At 44.0% G+C, this 19,762-nt stretch overlaps 1 protein-coding gene across 2 annotated transcripts in view; it reads right to left on the minus strand.

The window, feature by feature from the left end:
- Positions 1–19,762, minus strand: part of plxnb2b (plexin b2b) — a 113,694-nt gene that overhangs the window by 33,383 nt on the left and 60,549 nt on the right. For both annotated transcript variants that reach the window (XM_030052854.1, XM_030052855.1), the window contains exons 3-9: positions 6,150–7,279; positions 5,182–5,370; positions 4,890–5,015; positions 4,172–4,272; positions 1,580–1,706; positions 782–941; positions 252–363 (exon numbers count right to left, since the gene is read on the minus strand). In XM_030052854.1, coding sequence (XP_029908714.1) covers positions 252–363; positions 782–941; positions 1,580–1,706; positions 4,172–4,272; positions 4,890–5,015; positions 5,182–5,370; positions 6,150–7,277 — 1,943 coding nt within the window. In that variant the 5' untranslated portion in view covers positions 7,278–7,279. The remainder of the gene's footprint in view (positions 1–251; positions 364–781; positions 942–1,579; positions 1,707–4,171; positions 4,273–4,889; positions 5,016–5,181; positions 5,371–6,149; positions 7,280–19,762) is intronic.

Below are 19,762 nucleotides of genomic sequence, written 5' to 3' on the forward strand. Positions count from 1 at the left end.
GAAACTGAGGCAATTTCCTCAGCATGGTAATAAAAAGGGGAGGGGGGGAGAAAATGCAAGAGATGCATTCAAAACTACCAATGCATCACAATTTACACACAGAGCCTTGCTCTCTCATCTGTTCTTGCACTGTGATTCATTTGCATCAAGGTTGTCAGTTGATGCTGCGTTCGGTGTCACTGTACGTTTTTTTTTTTTTCTTTTTTTCAGAAACAGGGAAAAAAAGGTGAAAGATTAAGCATGTGACTCACGGTGTGTTTTCAGCTCTCCTCACTGTGGCAGCGCAGTTGTAGAACTGGAAATCCCGTGTGGCCAGCTCCACGGTCTCGTTGACAAAGATCTTGATGGGCACTGCCACAAAGTCTGAGGGCACAACAAAACATGTTATGCATGTTGCTGGGCAAGGGAGACACAAGTCTTTCAGGATACTTCAAATGGAAGTCAAATCAAGTCAATTTATTTATATAGCATTTTAAAAACACCGACTATGACCAGTATGCTCTACAATTTAAACAAAACAGACTTAAGGGATTATATGTAACCACATAATCATGCCACTGTGCACTGCAGTAAAGCACATTCAGATGGATAAGGCATGGCCTCTAAATAATTTCTGATGTGGAATGACCTCAAATGTCTATTCTAATTATGTATTAATTATAACTCCTTAAGACCTTAAGACCTTTCAGAGTTATAACAGAGAGTAAAAGGTAACTGCCATGCAAGAAGAATTAAAAAAAAAAAAAAAAAAAACAGAGCACGCTAATTATAATTGCTAAACCTTGGCCTTCAGGTGTCGGTGGTATAGCAGAAGGGAGGGGCAGGGCGCAGGTGACCTGACCAGACTCAGACATGGTTCCCTCACTGTCAAAGGACTGAATGACGCAGCGTAGACGGTCTGAACTGCCGATGGAGGGGAGAGTGGGGATGTTGATCTCCACCTTAGAAAGACAAAAGAAACAGTATAGTGACTCCAAAGGGCTGGTTAAAACAGGAGCTATTATCTCTCATTACTTGTCCACCACGTTTGGTTGAATAGGGTAACATTAAATTAAATTTGTTTGTCAGCTCACACCATGACTCAAGTAACCTCGGTAGAGCTGTGAGGTAACAATACAGGCCCCGTTTCCCTGTTAAGGCTAGAGGGGAATTGACGAGGAGAAAAGGGAGAAGTGTAGTAGATGGAAAAGGAATGAGTCAGAGAAAGAGCGAGAAGAACTTGGCCAGGAAGCAGAGCGCTGAAAACAAAAGTTACAGAGAGAGAGACGGAGACAGAGAGAGATGGAGAGAGCACATGAGAGCATCTCCATCTTCAGGCTGTGAGCACAATCAGCCAGGTCGGTTATAATAAGCTAGGTTGGAGTTTTCTGGATAGATCAATACAGAGCAGAAAGACCTAGAGCTCAGGGTCGCTGATTCACAATGGAAACAGTATATTACTCCACCTGTGCTTGTTTGTATGATGTGCTTGAGAGTGAGAGTGAGCAGGCGTGAGAGAGAGAGAGAGGGAGAGAGACCTAGAGAATGGCTGAGATTCACCACAAAGGGAGAGAGCAACTGAAGAGATGTGCTACCGTACCTGCTGAGTCTTTTTACAGGAGAGATTGGGGGGATAGAAGGAGACAATCTTGACACACTGCTGCCTGGGGCTCCACAGCCAGCCGTACTTCTCCTCTGCCCGTCGGCACTCAGACCTTCTGGTGCACCTTCAGATGAAGGATGAACAATTCCCATTAGCCCTGCATCACATCCCCTGAACACAAGGCCTCAAAATAGAAAGCCTATGGTCTTTAATAACAGAAATGCAACATGCTTTCACAAATAAAACCCATACCCAAGTCATATCAAGCATAGTTGCATGATACACAATTGAGAGAATGAGTGCGAAATAAAATTTTGATTAGATCAGAAAAATGTAGATCACCTCACTGAGGCAATTTGTTATGCAGCTTAAAACACTTACGGCAGACAAAAGTTACTTCAACATTAATCAGAATTATACTGCATGAGAAGAAGTGGAATTACAAATTAAAATAGAATGCACACTGCATAGGAATAATGCAGCTTCAGAAATTAAGTGCTTTGTTGGCATAAAATTTTAGGTGACGTGTTAAGGTCACATTTCTCACCAGGATTCTGAGATGATGATCTAGAAAAACATCTTTCAAATCACAATTAATTAGCTCAGATCTATGATCTGAGCAGCAATCTGAGCCACCATGTGCCAAAACACTAAGAACAAAAATATTGATCTGTAAGCTTTATGACTAGAAAGTGCTCCAATTTTAAAATCCGGAATGCTTCTGTTGTTTCTAACACAAAATGATTCCCATTTATTTCCAGAGGGAGACAACCGTTTTTCTGGCTTTCTTCCTGTTCCTGATCGCTTCCCTGTAAAGTACACGATACAAACGACCCGAGTGTCTCTACCCTCCAGGGCCTGATAAATATAGTCTGATGAGAGTAAATTGCACAGACTACCTTCACTGCATGATGCTGACAAACAGCTTTAATTCCTTACGGCTCCACGGACGACGGGAGATGGAATATAAACACTAAGGGGTACTGAGAGAGTCAGCAATAAAACACTGAACAAATACCCTGCTGTGATTTACAGATGGAATTGTGTGTGCGTTTGTGTTCGTATGTGGCTGGGAGTGTGTATGTACTGTGAGGTTCAAAACTGCGTCCACTACCAAGAACTCTTCTGACTGATCATTTACCAAAAATCAAATACAGAATTTTACTGAAAAGGTATATCTCAAATAAGAATACTTTTCTTTACACCAATGTAAATATTTATAGTTATATTAATAGTTTATAGTTATTGATAATCAACATTTCTCTATTTGGTACACCCAGCATTTGGTAGAATCACAGCTTGCACTATGGCATCAGTTCTACCTGTTTTCATATCTGCATCTTTATCTATATCTATCTATCTAGATAGATAGATATAGACATAAATATTAAATATGTAGATATAGATATATAAATATACATGCATTTTTTTAAATTCATTTTTCCATTGCAGCAGAATTTCAGATCATCCCAGAGAATGTCTGGTGATGTTACAGAATATTTTAAATTTTCCCTTTTCAAATCCCTTCCAAAGATGTTCAGTGGGGCTGAGGTTTGGTGACTGTGGAGGGAAAGCCATGCAAGTCAGAACTCCTTGCTCATCACTGGACTTCAAATAGGCCTGGCATAGCTTTGATGCATGTTTAGGGTCATTGTCCTGACAGAAAGTGAATTCCCTGCGATACAACTTGAATAGGGGATGTGAGTCCTGGCTTGTAGGGGGATAAAAAGTCTGAGATACAGGAGGGGGCCAACTGGCAGCCAGCGCAAAGATGCTGAAATCAGGTGATATATTATCACAACCCAGAAGGGATATATGCCTCTGCAATAGGTGATCCTGTGCATGTTACCAACTTCAGAATAGGCGAAACATCTCCACATCTGAATATTTCCGCCACGTTAGGTTTTACGTGCTGCTGCATTAACCTCTTGTGTGGCCTCATATGAACTTTCTCATTGTAACCGCAATTTCAATCTTTGATTAATCTATAAACAAGACTTTGTTCTAATCCTGCACGGTGAAAATTTGATATTGTTTGGTATACACTAAATGTTCAGATTTGTTTTGCTCTCAACACAGTGGTTTGGAAACTGGTACTCTACAATTTAGGCCAAAGTTTGCCAATTGCCTTTTGACTGCACTTTTACAAACTGCAGCAGGGCATTGTTTGTTCAGTTGGCTTTGTGTCTCGGATGCAGATCCTGTTCTTTCTCATAAAGATGTTAGCTTGATTTTCTGGCCTTCAGATGGTGTCACCTGAGGTCCAAGTGATCTTGCTTAGTTTGTGAAAACCTCTCCAGCATATTTTGCTAAGCTCTGTTGAAATAGTTATGAACAACTGAAAAACATTTTTTAATAAAAGTCATCGAGCACCATATTAACATTGTCAGCAATTGGCATTAGTTGTTATAGACAAAACAACTCACACTGTCTATTAGGGGCATACACCCGATAATATTTGACTGAAATAGATGGTTTAACATCAATTTGAGAAACCTCACCAAATGCTGTGCTAAAAAGATATTTCAAATACAGCAGTGGATGAAGACTTTGGACTCCCCTGTATATGTGCATATGTGTGATGCTCACCTGCCCTCCAGGACACACCAGCCACAGTAAGGGTCCCTCAGGCCCACACAGGATTTGCAGTCAGTCTTCAGATGGCACATTTGCACCGGCACCTTGGTGATCTGGAGTATTACAACATGAAACATGGTCTACTAGTAAGCCTTAAGCAAAATACTGGACAAAAGATAATACCCTTACAGTACAGCTCGTAATATTCCTTGGTTTGCTGTAGGTGTGCAAGGTGAAAATAATAAGTCCTGTAACAGCATATGGGGTCTGTTATTTGCTTCCCATACTCCACTGCATAACCAATTTCCTCAATCAGTGTACTATTAATGTGTGTTTTACACCAAATTAAAAGGCCATAGTATCCACCGTGTAAACCATATTTGGCTAATAATATACTGACCCAACTCAGACACGGTTGAATCAATCAATATGAAACAACCTGTTTTTTTCTTAAAACATAACTGGTAATATATAACTCAACGTATGACATTCAGAAAGCCAAAATGGACTGTCATTTCTTGTGAAAAAAACATTTATATCTGCCTATCAACTCCATATGCAGAATAAGGAAATATGTTACCCTCCTTTGCAGTATAAAGTAGTCAAATACATAAGCCATAATCATTTCCAAGTCACAATAGCAGAAAGGATGCTGGTGATAGCGAAAATCCAATTATCTAACGGTTTGTTTTGAAAGCTTAACCATCCATATGAGATGTTTTAGACAAACCTTTTTCTCAGTGGTTATATACAGGTGGCTGTGGCTGAGGTCAAAGAAAAGGTTCTTGTTGACCTTTTCACCTGCTGTGTCTCCAGGAATCTGGCTGTACTCTTCTGGGTTGGTGGTCAGGTGTGCCTGGTGAGAAAACAAAATTAACACTGTCAGACATGATGGTTTGTTAAAATCAGGCTACAGAGTGCCAGGATTCCCTTGTCCTTCATCATTCCTTCCCTTGAGGAGGAGGAGAAGGAGTAGAGGGAGAAAAGAAAAGAGAAGAAAAGAGAAGAGAAGAGAAGACCACCTTGAAGACCTCTCCCTGGTTGCTTCCCAGGAAGGCGATGGTATGATCATTTTCCACAGCGATGGCTACAGCAGTAAGTAGGCCCTTCTTGACCACCTCCGCTTTGGCCTGTAAGGCAAACTCTGGCTTGCTGGCTAGAGGGGAGGGCAGGAAGTCTGCACCACACTGGAAGTTCTTCAATGTATCCTTCTACAATGAGAAAAATACAATAAATAATAATAATAAATTAAATATCACATACTGTATGCTGTTTTATCCCAAGCACTTTATGGCACCGTGCATGCACTTTTAATAGAAGTGGGCCCAAATGGCAATCAAACACTTAGCGCTGCACTATTAAAAGAGCTACACTGGAACACTTGACGTTTGTTGGGAGTCTTGGAGGGGGAAAAAGAGACGGGGAGGGTAAATGTTTGAGCTAAAAACTGTGGGATGGAGAAAGACAGCCATATCTGTTGGACAACTGCAGATTTTTTCATTGCCCTGAGTGATATATCGAAATTATATTGATCCTGTGATATGAGACATGAAATTGTACAGAATTTTTGATAATGTTGTGATTTAAGTGTTGTCTTTCCCTGGTTTTAAAAGCTGCATCACAGTAAAGGGATGCAACTCTCTCAACTTATTAGACTGTTATCTAGCTGTTCTATTATTTGCCTCTACCTGCTTGGTCATCATATCAACATTACTAATGACTCTCATGTAAACTCTCACGTAAATATCTTATGGAAGCACCAATGACTATCTCTACAGTGTCATCACAGTATTGTTATTCTGTTAAAGATATTCTGTCATTTGATTATGCCCTACCTACAGAACAAAGCGAAAACTGAAATGTTAGAATAAATACTGACAGATCCAAGCATTATGTGAAAGAGAATTAGTGTCAAACAAATCTTTTCTGCCTTTATTGCAGACTTATTGAGCAAAGGAAGTTCACAATGCTGACACAAATAAGGACTTACAGCAATTTTAGACGTGCAAAATTCGTCTGTCTTGGATGAGTAGGGGATGTCCACAGCGGCCCTACCGGCAATTTTTCCAGAGTCGCTGTAACAGGCGCTGATGATGTCCACCAGGCGCTCGTTGATGGTATTGAGTGGGTACATGCAGAGAGCAGAGTCGGTGCCATCATCATCAGGACTGGCCACCATGAACAGAACTTTGTTCCAGGGGTTGACCTTGCCATACTGGCCTGACTCGGTCATGCCTCGTGCCAGCTCCTTTCCCGGAGAAGCCACATATGCAGCCTGAACTTTGTTGTATCGGTTATTTGTACCACAGTTCAACTGGAGCTCTGTGTGGGAATAGTAATGCGGGTCATCCTCGCAAAGACGAGACACAAAGGTCAGGTTTTTGTTGTCTGTGCCATCAAGAGTCCTTGAAAACAGGAAGTAGACAAATCCATCCTCTTTGAAGGCATGGCGGAAGTCATGCAGGTACTTGGGAACAAACGGCGTTGTCTGCACTGTCGATGCCTCAATTATGCTCTCAAACACTACCCAGTCACGGTAGTCCTGAAGGATACGTGTGCTGATGAGTTTTGTACTGTCAGCGCTTCCATAGCCCTTCCCAACAAGGAAAACGCTGAAGTTCTGTCCATCCTTAGCGTAAGTGGACATAACACCAACCACATTCACATTGTCCTCTATGCTAGCCACGTAAGTCCTCTCCCCTTTACTGTCACTGTAGTACAGCTGCTGCTCAACGTTGGTCAGGTTGAGGAGCGAGCAGATGCCTCGGTAGCGGCTGCCACAGACTATGAGGGAACCATTGGATGGGTAGACCAGCAGAAGCTTGTTGAGGTTGGGCATGGGCTTTGTGTCCTGGCATGCCGAGGCAGGAGGCGTGCAGGTTCGGGCATCCTCCCTAGGGCCCGTCTCTGCACGGGCCTCCAGCTGAAGAGATGGCCCCAGCTGGAAGATGGTGTTGACTGCCCCAAGGTAGATGCGCCCTGTGTGTGGGTCCTGGACCACGTTGTTGATGGGGGTCTCGGAAGTGAACTCCCGGATGGGCATGTCGCGGTTCTCCTCCTGGCCTTGTGAAGCCAAGAAACAGATGAGGAGGATGGAGAGAGAGACCCAGCTTGCCATCTCTGGGAAAAAGGGAAAGACAGAGAGGTATTTCATTATTAATGCCATCAAATACACACAAACACGCTCATTTACACATGAACATACAGTCAGGAAGAACACAGTATAAGTGGGAACATACTCTCTCACTCAGGCACACAGGCACTCAGCGACACAATCTGATGATCAGCAGTGGGTCAGTCAAATTAGTCAGATGTTAATATCACAAGCACAAGATTGTGAGAGCAGTATACGTGAAGGACATCAAGATATGGAGTCAGGCTGTTGAGATAAAAACTAATAAAAGCCTCCCTACACGCATACCACAGCTGCTTCTATATGACTCAATTTCCTGCGCCAGTTTTAACAAAGGTGTGTTATTTTGTTTTAATTGACTTAATATCAGAAGTGATCACTGGGAAAAACTAATAAATAAATAAATCAATAAATGAATGAATGAATGAAATAAAAAAAATATTTGTGTGGGGGGAAGGGAGATAGATTAAGCACTAGAAGAACTCGATCTCAAACCATAACACAATAAAGCATATTTTTGGATCAGTTCCAGCTTCTTTCGCGCTTTGCTTTTTTTCACACCTTTAAGCAGAAGATGCTCAATAAGGATATTGCTCTGTTTAGGAAAACATGATCACACAATAGCACTGTAAACTATAGACAGACTTATGTGCTGGCGAACAGCAGGTGCCTGTGGAGTCCTCCTCGCTCACTGCTGTTTTCGCAGGCTGTGGTAAATATGGAACTGCAGGTGGTTTTGAGGCTGCTATTGCCTACCCTGCAAATGTGCGTCAATGTGTGTGTGTGTGTGTCTTCCATGTTATCAATCTCACACAATGCCACACACTCGCCAGAGAGGTATCCTCCCTCTCATTTCACTTCACCAGTCAAGCCTGCAGCCACACTTGTCAAAACTCAAACCCCCCTGATGAAGCTTCCTGGGAGTCGGCCCGCCGAAGTTGTGTTTTATTATGTTAACCTGCTTTCCCTCACTGCACTAAGTGGAGAGACCACTGATTAGACATTTGCCCAGGGGGGGCAGTTAATTTCACCAGCAACTCCCATTTGCATTAAAGTGTCCACTCCCTGATTTTATTTTGCTTTTCATTTTGCAGCCTCACTCCTTCTCTCAAAACCCATTTCACTAGGTAAATCTATCTTGCCCTTTTCAATTCATACCCTTAAATATTTCCATTAAACCTGAAATGGTGCAATAAAATCCCTGGCTGTACTCATTCAGGACAGGAGTGTGAGTGGTTGGTTTTTACTGTTTAAATTAAGTTGGAAGAGGGTGGTTACCATATTTACAAGGTGTGACTAACAGCTGTACTTTGAGGAACTTAATAACGCATTACTTCCTATAGTGAAAGTCCATGTGCCAACTAAAGTGGTTGGACATTCAAGGGAACAAAACATGAAAAACAAGTTCCTATTTACAGTAACTAAACCACTTTTTCAGAGACATCTGCAAAGATGAGTCATATGATGTTCAATGACACCAATATGTGCTCACTCGGTCTGACAGTAACTCACATTTGAATTTTGAGTTTTCAAGGATGAGGCAGACTTCCAATGAAGCAAAATAATTGGTTCCCACAAAATCTACAAAAAGTCATTTGATTTGGTAAGGGGAATGTCTCAAAAAATCATAACATAGAACAAATAGGCAAGCTGCCTTGACAAAGAATGGGCACAAGCTGAAGCTCACAGACAGCAGACAAACGATTCACATGATTTATGTTGCAAAACACCACAAAATTATGGCCTCAAAAATTACCACAGACTTGTGACAGTCTTGACAAAGACTGAACATCATGAGTCATGAGTTTCACAAAGCCGGGACTGCTATTTGGACACCCCTTTGATCAAAACTTCATGCAAAGTTCTAAGGTGCATGACAGGATGTGCATGGACCAGGTCTTCACCTCCCTCATTACTCAAAGAAGGGAAGAGGCTTTCCTTCTTGAAGAATGGTGTGATGTCCCATTACAAACAATTTAGCACTTGTTTGACAGTATTTCTGGGAGGAATGGGGGTGTTCTGGAGGCAAATGCTCCATGCTCCTCATTAGGTACTTGATATTGTATGTGGTTAGGTATTTCCATTATTTTGTGCCCATTATTGGTGGTGCCATTGTCTGTGCTATTTCATTTCACATACAGAAATGACAAAAATGGATGCGCTAGAATGCTGGCGGGGCTTCTACAGTCATGACTGAAGGTTTCCCAGAAAAAAAAAATTAGACGTGAGTCATACTTAAGTCCTGAATGTGCTGCTGTGGTGATTGATGTCTGTCATTTGATGCTCATGATTTGAAGCTAGGAGATGGGAGCTTTGAGGCATCAAAAGCGCTGGCACCTCCATATCTCTGTATTTCCCCATATTTGGTTACTTTACTTTGAAGAAAAATAATGTGCCATGGACTAATCGACAGTTTTCATATTATACAGTGGGGAGAACAAGTATTTGATACACTGCTGATTTTGCAGGTTTTCCCACTTGCAAAGCATGTAAAGGTCTGTAATTTTTATCATAGGTACACTTCAACTGTGAGAGACGGAATCTAAAACAAAAATCCAGAAAATCACATTGTATTATTTTTAAGTAATTAATTTGCATTTTATTGCATGAAATAAGTATTTGATACATCAAAAAAACAGAATTTAATATTTGGTAAAGAAACCTTTGTTTGCAATTACGGAGATCAGACGTTTCCTGTAGTTCTTGACCAGGTTTGCACACACTTCAGCAGGGATTCTGGCCCACTCCTTCAAACAGATCTTCTCCAGATCCTTCAGGTTTCGAGGTTGTCGCTGGGCAACACGGACTTTCAGCTCCCTCCAAAGATTTTCTATTGGGTTCAGGTCTGGAGACTGGCTAGGCCACTCCAGGACCTTGAGATGCTTCTTACAGAGCCACTCCTTAGTTGCCTTGGCTGTGTGTTTCGGGTCGTTGTCATGCTGGAAGACCCAGCCACGACCCATCTTCAATGCTCTTATAGAGGGAAGGAGGTTGTTGGCCAAGATCTTGCGATACTTGGCCCCATTCATCCTCCCCTCAATACAGTGCAGTTGTCCTGTCCCCTTTGCAGAAAAGCATCCCCAAAGAAGGATGCTTCCACCTCCATGCTTCATGGTTGTGATGGTGTTCTTGGGGTTGTACTCATCCTTCCTCTTCCTCCAAACACGGCGAGTGGAGTTCATACCAAAAAGCTCTATTTTGGTCTCATCAGACCACATGAGCTTCTCCCATTCCTCCTCTGGATCAACCAGATGGTCATTGGCAAACTTAAGACGGGCCTGGACATGTGCTGGCTTGAGCAGGGGGACCTTGCGTGTGCTGCAGGATTTTAATCCATGACGGCGTAGTGTGTTAGTGATGGTTTTCTTTGAGACTGTGGTCCCAGCTCTCTTCAGGTCATTGACCATGTCCTGCCGTGTAGTTCTGGGCTGATCCCTCACCTTTCTCATTATCATTGCTGCCCTACGAGGTGAGATCTTGCATGGAGCCCCAGACCGAGGGAGATTGACTGTCATCTTGAACTTTTTCCATTTTCTAAGAATTGCGCCAACAGTTGTTGCCTTCTCACCAAGCTGCTTGCCTATTGTCCTGTAGCCCATCCCAGCCTTGTGCAGGTCTACAATTTTGTCCCTGATGTCCTTAGACAGCTCTCTGGTCTTGGCCATTGTGGAGAGGTTGGAGTCTGACTGATTGAGTGTGTGGACAGGTGTCTTTTATACAGGTAACAAGCTTAAACAGGTGCAGCTGATACAGGTAATGAGTGGAGAACAGGAGGGCTTCTTAAAGAAAAACTAACAGGTCTGTGAGAGCCAGAATTCTTACTGGTTGGTAGGTGATCAAATACTTATTTCATGCAATAAAATGCACATTAATTATTTAAAAATAATACAATGTGATTTTCTGGATTTTTGTTTTAGATTCCGTCTCTCACAGTTGAAGTGTACCTATGATAAAAATTACAGACCTTTACATGCTTTGTAAGTGGGAAAACCTGCAAAATCGGCAGTGTATCAAATACTTGTTCTCCCCACTGTATATGGACACCGGTAAGTAAACCAAGTGGACCAGGCTGCACAGGCCTAGTATTGATTTTAGGTCCATCAGTATATACATTTCTATGCAAGTCCTGTCCTGTCGTTGTCTTTAAGTAGGTCAATAGTCACTTTGGCTCCTCAAATCAGTTCAAAGTACTGGTTTACACTTTCTTGATATTCCAAAGTTCTCTGCAGATCAAGGTCAAGGCAGTTTGACATACCTCTTGACCTTTTAATGTGTTTTTGTCAGTAGAAACACCTGGCACTTTCACAACTTTTCTTGTTGAACAGTTATTCTTGTACATGATAATTACAACTAGATCTGTAAAATGTAATGTTCCGCAAAAGGCCAGAAACAGCTTGTTGCTAACTACTGCCTGACCTTTTGTTTTCTCCGTTCTCAGTGGTTTTGTTTTGACAACAAGAAAGACTAGGTGGGATTATGATTTGCTGGTTCTGTATATTATAAAAACGGATTACAGCTGATTTAAGTATGACTGCCTCTGTGCATATGATCTGTACCGTCCTCTAAAAAACTGGTAATATCCATTTCCACATCAATTCACTTGGCCATAATACAGACACCACAAAACTCCACAAAAGGTGGATTATGCAAAATGTCAATGGTTTCTGTGACAGAGAAAATTACTTGGCTCCTTTGACTTCCTATCAAACACACTGTGACAAAGCAACTTTCTCGGACTGTGATGTACAATGCAAGTGCAATTGTCTTGGGGCACTCATTTACGTTACAGAAAACTCTAGTTCCACTTATTTCCATGACTTCAAAGAGCCCTTTTTCCTATTCATGCAAATCCTATAGCCAGGCAACCCCCCCAAAAAAAATCTGTTATACAAATTTTCTTCAGATGCAGCGTTGTGGGTCAGTGCAAACGAAATTCTTAATATCTTTCAAAAGGAGCTCATTCTCTCCTAGGATGTCTCCTTCCGTCGCTCTATCACATTTCATCCTTTTTTTCATGGGCTTAATCCTGAATGCTGGAATTAAAGAGGCTTCAAAGAGCTGAGGAGAGCCAGACGTCTGGTGGGGGGGATGCAGGTGGAACCGGGCCCGTGTCTCTCCTGACCATCCCACATCTCTTTTCTCAGCATGGCTCTAATCGGAACGGCTGCGTGGGACACGGCAACTGGGCGTGCCATTCACCACGTGGCTACTCTGAATAAATAAAAAGCTGCTAAATTTAGAGGCTGTGTGCTGCATCAGCCTGCAGCTAATGAAGCCTCTGATGGCCTGGTATAAATAATAATGAAACACAGTGTGTGCTAATGAAGCTGGCACATCTGGAAAATGTAATCCTGTGAAAGACACAATTGTTGAATTAAAACGGTGTTTGACTGATGGAGGCTGAGCTGACCGCAAATTACATCAGCTGAAACCTCTATGCCTCTTTCTTACTTCATACAGTAGCTATGGTAGTTGTCACTTTTTCTGTACAGGTTTATCTCTTTACTAAGAAAGACAGACTGATTGATTGACTGATTCATTGATTCATTTATTGAACCTTTATTTAAACACTATGTCCCATTGAGATCAAGATCTCATTTGCAAGAGAAACCTTAGGAGGGATACAGAGAGAAATCATGAGACATTAACAGGAATATTTGTTGAGGTGCTACAGGCACAGGCTTGAAAATCAGCACAGAGAGGTGTGTCTCTTTGTTGATTGGCTAGCCCCCAGCCCCACTTTTACCCACCCACACAAAACTTCTAGCTGACAGCTACAGTACAGTGTACTTCACCCTTCCCCCCACAAGTCAGGACATGTCTGGACAGGAAAAGCAGCTCTCAGCAGAGGAAAATGAAAGATAATTTAAAAATGGCAGGTGTGTGCATGGACACGCACAGATTTGTAGACTTAGACGTGCACATGCACACACAAACAAACACACGCACACAGCTTGAAGTGCTGACAAAGTAATCCCACTCCGACTACACAGAGACACTTCTCTTCAAACTGCCATGTGGCGTTCCTTTGACACCGGGGCACTAAACCCAGTGTGGCAGTCCGTACGCCTCTCAGCCAATCCTCTAGCTGCACAGCATCCACCTCGCCTTTCTAGGACAACACCCAACAGGGGCAAGTGTGTGAGATCAGGAGAGAGAGAGAGGAAAAAGGAGAGTGAGAATGTGTGAGCAATGACGAGATCACGCACACACACACACACAAAACACTCCTGCAACTGCTGATGTGGCAGGTTTCGAACCAGCATGAGTGCTCCTCTTACTCATTAAAACAGATATGGAAGGGAAAGTGATTTAATAAATAAAGAACAGACACCCCACCCACAAAACATAATAGGATATCACCCCATACAGAGATCATTCATATTCAGCACTTTTATGTCGGCTAGCTGGCTCTGACAGATGCCAGGGTCTGACAGTGACGATGATATGTGAAGGAGGGGCGGCGGTCTTCGTATTGGAGCGTCTTTCAGTGTTACACACTGATAAAAGTGAACTGCCATGAAATTAGTCACATGTCTCCAGAGGCCAGGACAAGTGGCAGGGGGAAAGGGGTGAGCAAGGGGTTAATTTTCTATAACCAATGTTCTCCTGTATCTTACAGTACTCGAGCCTCCTGAAAAGTCCTGATAAAAGTGTGTACAAGGCAACATGACAAAGTGGGTTAGGAGGCATACGTGGAGGTACCACTCGAAATGAGGGGTGGATCCTTGTCCTTTATTTTCCCCCCATATCAACAGAGGGAGGAATGAGCGAACAAGCCACATTTTTATGATGAAACATGAAAGGTGCAGAGTGTGGAGAACTCTCTCTTTCCAAGTCTCTCCCTGTTTTTTTTTTTTTTTTTTTTTTTTTCTGGCATACGAGCACTTGTCCCATCCTTACAGTGGGATTGTTTCAGGAGTGCATTGGGAGGCTGGTGTGATGACGGCAATCCAATTTCCATATGAACAATTACTCTGCCGTCAGGGTTGGCAGTTCATTTATTTCAATTTGACTGACTGGGAGAGCCACGCTCACCAAGGCAGCCAGCCCAGCTATTGTATTCAGGGCACCGGGCGGGGCGGGGACTGATGTGCCTGGTCCACTTCAGACACGAGAGAGGACCCAGCAGCCCTGGCCTGAATATGCTAACACCTTTAAGATGGCCTGTGACCAAAGGAACGTGAATCACACTTCAGTCAGTGTGTGTGCATGTGTGACCCCATTCTCATGTCATGTGTTTGTCTTTCTGCTATCATGTGCATCTACATGTGTCTGTCCTCGTGTGTGTGTGTGTGTGTGTGTGTGTGTGTGTATGAGTGAGTGTCTCGAGTGAGCGTCTCTAGTGAGTGATGTATGCCCCGGAAAAAGGGGTCCTAACCCATGCTGCACACACAGGCCATCCCTTCAGGCACAGCACTTTTCCTCATTAGGACTGATAGCCTGTTTGTGTGTCTGTTTACCACTCCGTCACCACTCTCAAGGCTCCTGCTATCTGCCTCCTGCCAGCTGGACACTTGAGCAGGGAGAGTGCAAAACCACAAGCACACACACACACTCTCACACACATACACACACACACACACACACACACACACTACTTGGATAAAGCACACAAACATGCATAATGAAATGTATGTATTCATATACTGTATGTACACACATGTGCATGCACACACACTCACTCACATACATCTCTGTCTCACATCTCTCTGAGCTACCACCTTCGATGTTTTCTTTAATCTCTCACTGTCTGTCTATTTCTCTTATGCACACACAAAAACACATCCTCCCTCCCTCCCTCCCCCCCTCTGTCTGTCTGGGCAGCAGCAGGTTAGGCTAATCTCCCAATGCTAACTGCTCCCCTCACCACCACCACCACCACAACGCCCCCCTCCCCAGCTGGATGCTAGAGCTCTCCAGTGGGACACAGTGGCTGTTTGCTGTGTGGACACAGCTGGCGGATGTGGGAAACCTGATTAAACCGCCCGGCCTGGCGGAGAAGAGGCACTTTCAGGAGCCAATGGCTCCTCCGACACCGCTGCCATGTCCAGACGGTTGCTGATACACACAAACAGTTGTGGGCAAAGGCATGTATACGCAGGCCTTCTAATCAACTCTGCTCACTCAAATCTGCATATGATCCAACACATTTAACTTCACATTCATCATGTTGCCTTATTTGCAACTTCTTTTGATATGGCTGGGCGATATATATCAATATCATATTGATATTGAGATACAGGACAAGATAGGACAAGAAAGCACCAAGATTCATCCCTGCAATATTGTCACCGTATCAAGTATTTGGTGAAAGATATTGTGACATGTAATTTTCTCTATATCACACAGCCCTGCCTGGCAGGAAAATATTTTTGCACTTAGAGGAAGATAATATTTAAGGGTCACCTACATTCCATGGCAACCTGGTAGGCAACCTTTACCTTGCTCAAGGACACTTCAGCGGGATTGGATACAGAGCCCTGAACCCAAATCCTCTGCTTGAACAAAAGTTCCCCTACTCACAATAGAACCCTGCTTCCGGTGCACGCTCACCCACCACCTACCTACACATACTCTCAGGTTCCAACACACACACCGACAATTAAGAAGTCAGGCAGGCAGACTGACTGGTGGGAAGGAATCCATTACACACCTTATTGGTTATAATGATTTCACTTCACCGGCATAAACGCCAATGAGCCATGAAGGTATCTTGTAATGTGGTTTAGTCTCACACTGCCCTGCTTTCCTTTGGTTCCAAGGGGAATGCTGATCTTATAATGATTGACTGCTTGCTTGACCTATTATAGGAGTCCACACGAGTTGCTTAAACTGCATACCAGTGGATTAGGAGTTGCAACTTAACCTTCTAGCCACTAATTCTCCCCCATTCTTGTGTTTACAGCGGCTCGGCCTTAAACACAGGTAGAGTAGTGTTAGACCACACCATGTGAGAGCACCTATTGTGCCCAACCGCGAGAAAGGAAAGCCTTTGTGCTTTTGTCCAGGCTTGAGAGGGCTGAGTGAGAGAGGGAGGTAACCCTGGGGAAGAAGAGGCTCGAAAGATGAGAGATGGATAAAGAGAGAGAGGGAGAGACAGACAGAGAGAGGAACAGAAGGAGGGCAATCACACATCCACACACTACTGACTGGGTTTCAATAGCTCTTTTGTGTGAGCTGGCAGGTGCCTGTCACTCGTCAAGATGAGTCAGAGTGTGGATGTGTGACAGAGCATTGTGGTGGGGAGACAGAGGCATCAGCTTAGGCACTGGAAGATTCCGGCTTTGACGAACAGTCATGGTCCAAAGATTAGTTAGCTCTCCTTGCCATATGGAAAAAAGGTCGCGTTTACAGCTTAAATGGTAATGGGTAAATTAGCTGTAAAAAATACCTCATAAAATGAAATAGCTTTTTGCTAAGGAGTAGTTTTCGCTAGTGGTGCAGAAGAAAATGGACCAGGCTACCTTTAATTAGTGGGATGAAGAACTCATAACACAAGGTGATGACTGTGATGGAAATGTATGTGTGGCTCAATGCCGAAATAAAAACAAAACACACAAGTACCAGGAAGTGCGAGTGACTTCTAGTCATCTGTCTCTCTTGCAGACATTAACAGAAAGTGCACACTTTGTTATTGGCCCCGAGCATCCACTGATTTTGAGACGACCTCCACCGATTCTCCCGACAGTCACACCTCGCCGCTAAACGCTCTTGATCTTATCCAAGCCACTTCGGCTACACTCATCCCTCCATCCCTCGATCCTCTACAATCTTCATCCATCATCCATCAGCGTTGCCCCTGCCTGAGGGGAGAGAGCTGGTAAGTAGGGCCTGACTAATGGCTAAACAAACACTATTATCAGGCCTCGGTGGCCGAACGCAGAGCTACAGGAGCCCCAGAGCAGCTGAGGCTCTTAATACTTAATCCCTGCTGCCCTGCTCTGCTAGTGGCTGCTCTAAACCAGGCTGGGATGGGTGGACTGAAAGTGCACTAATGAGGGACTAGGTACAGAAATGTAGACAGCCTGAGGGGAGGGCAGGGGGGCTATTCTAGGGGAAAGGGGAACCTCACACATATATGCACACACATGCATTACACTTATACTGCACACGAAAACACATTTAGCTGAGTTGAGGGTAGACTGTATTAAGAGGGGGGAGAGAGGAGTGTGGCCCTCTCGTCTCGGCCAATTCCCTCTCTAAAAAAAGGCTCAGGGAGAAGTTAATGAGCCTGTTACAGCCCCACAGTTCCCCTGATAAGGCCACTGATTACGCCACATGTTCAAGGAAGAGGAATGTGTGTGTATGTGTGTTTACATGTGAATTTGTGTGTGTGTAAGATGTGTCACCTGACCCAAAGCGGTCATCTGCTAATCGTATGTTCACAAATCAGGAATGCACATTTGAATTTCCTGGCAAGGCACGCACCCACACGCTAGAGTCTGCAAGCGCACATGTGCATGCACACACACACACATACACACACACACACACACACACACACATTCAAACAAACCAATCAGCACTCTGAGGCCGCAATCTATTCGTCTCTCTCACATTCACTCACACTCGCCTACACACACAAGCTAGTGAAAGTGTTCACACCCATAATCCCGTCACACGCACACACAAACGCACACACGCATGCACACGCACACATACTCAATCAAGTGTGAGTGAGCGAGCGAGCCACTCAATGAGAGTGGGTGATTAGGCCCTGGGAGAGCAGGCCTGACCTTTCCCTCCACATCAAGTCCTCCATGCGCATGTGTGTTTTTATGAGTCAGTGGCTGTAAGCTCTCGGGCCTGCGCCACTTCACATCAAATGTCACTGACTTAAATGAGATGGCCAGACAGAGAAGAGAGAGAGGGATGGGGAATGGGGAGAAGGAAGGGGGGATAGGGTGGCAAGTAGGAGAGGTTGAGAGCAAGCCAAACAGGAAATGACAGAAATAAGGAGACAGAGAGAGAGAGAGAGAGCGAACGTCACCAATCAATCTCCCACTCTCTGCTCTCCCATCTTGCTGTGTGCATGAGAAACAGCAAAGCGGAGGTATTTTTAAATTCCTTCTCAGCTGTGGGAATACGCTCAGGCCCTCTTGGGTACACAAACCTCCCCTTCTGCCCCTTCTAATGGTTGAGTCTGCACTTCCACATTCCCAGACCTCAGACAGACAGAAAGACAGACAGTCTGAGTCAGGCCACTTGGGGAGGAAGTGAGCGGGGGCAGCTGAGGTTTTGGATTTGCACTCCTTACATCTCCTAAACACTGCCAACGGCAATGCTAGCTCGTGGCAAAATTAACAGTCATCTTATAAATACTGGGTCATATTATGTTAAGTTACTTTCAGAGACAGTATTCAGCAAACTATGCAGATAGACACTTTGGTCTCCAGCTCAGCTACAGGTTATATGCTGCTGCTGGGACCAGGAAGGAGTTGAGCATGCACCCCCCGCTCACCCCCATCCCATCACTATCATGGATCTCAGTGGAGATAGTGAGACGACACTCACCGTTGACGGGCTGCAGGACGTGGCGTGACGCCCAGGTTAATTAAGTTTGAAATCGTGGAGATGATCAGTGGCGCTGCCAGTCAGACTGCCAGCCTCCCTCCAGTGCTGCACCCCTGCTACTACCACAATGCCCTGCCTGTCTGACAGGTAGGGATACGTGAATGGCAGTGTGTGTAACTGTGCCAGAAAGAGAGAATGTGTCATTATGTATGTTTGTCTGAAAAGAAACAGAGACGAAAAAGGGAGTGTGTGCGTGTGTGTGCGTGTGTGCGCACACTGCACAGGCGCTCTTGTAGTTCTATCCTTGTGAGAACCAGTTTGAGCTGAAGACCTTCAGTGATCTTAAGTTTTTGTGAAATGAGATCATTTTGGCCAGTCTTCTCTTCAACAACAGGCTAGCTCATGGTTACAGTTTGGGTTTAAGGATGTTGATATAAATAGATTATGTTTAGGCTAGGAATATTTTGATGAAGGTTAAAGTTCTGGTCAGGGAATGAATGTAGCTGACTGAAGTGTAGACACACAATGATCAGTGAGTTTATGTACATGCAAATTTGTGTCTCTGAGTGTGTGTTTCACTCTTCATGTATGCATACAAACGTCCCTCCCTCCCTCACACACACGCACACACACACACAATACAAACACCTGCCCAACTGAATAGTCAAAGAAGACAGTCTCCAGATCCCGTCCAGACTACAGCCACTTCCCAGCCATGATTGCTCTGTTCCCCAGGAGGCTGCTGTAAGGAGCTGTGGTGATTGTTGATGGACGCCTATTGGCATGAGAGGCACGTAGAGACACCCCACCACTCCAACACAGTAGAGGGGTGTGTGGAGGCACCACTATTTGTAATTGTATTTGTATTTGTTTTGGGGGTAAAATAATTTGGATTCGGGAAAAAGATAGAGGTGGCTCAAATAGGAAGTGATTTTTTTTTTTTTTTTTTTTTT

Source organism: Myripristis murdjan, chromosome 6 (genome assembly GCF_902150065.1).
Source record: "Myripristis murdjan chromosome 6, fMyrMur1.1, whole genome shotgun sequence".
In the NCBI taxonomy this organism is placed as follows: Eukaryota; Metazoa; Chordata; class Actinopteri; order Holocentriformes; family Holocentridae; genus Myripristis; species Myripristis murdjan.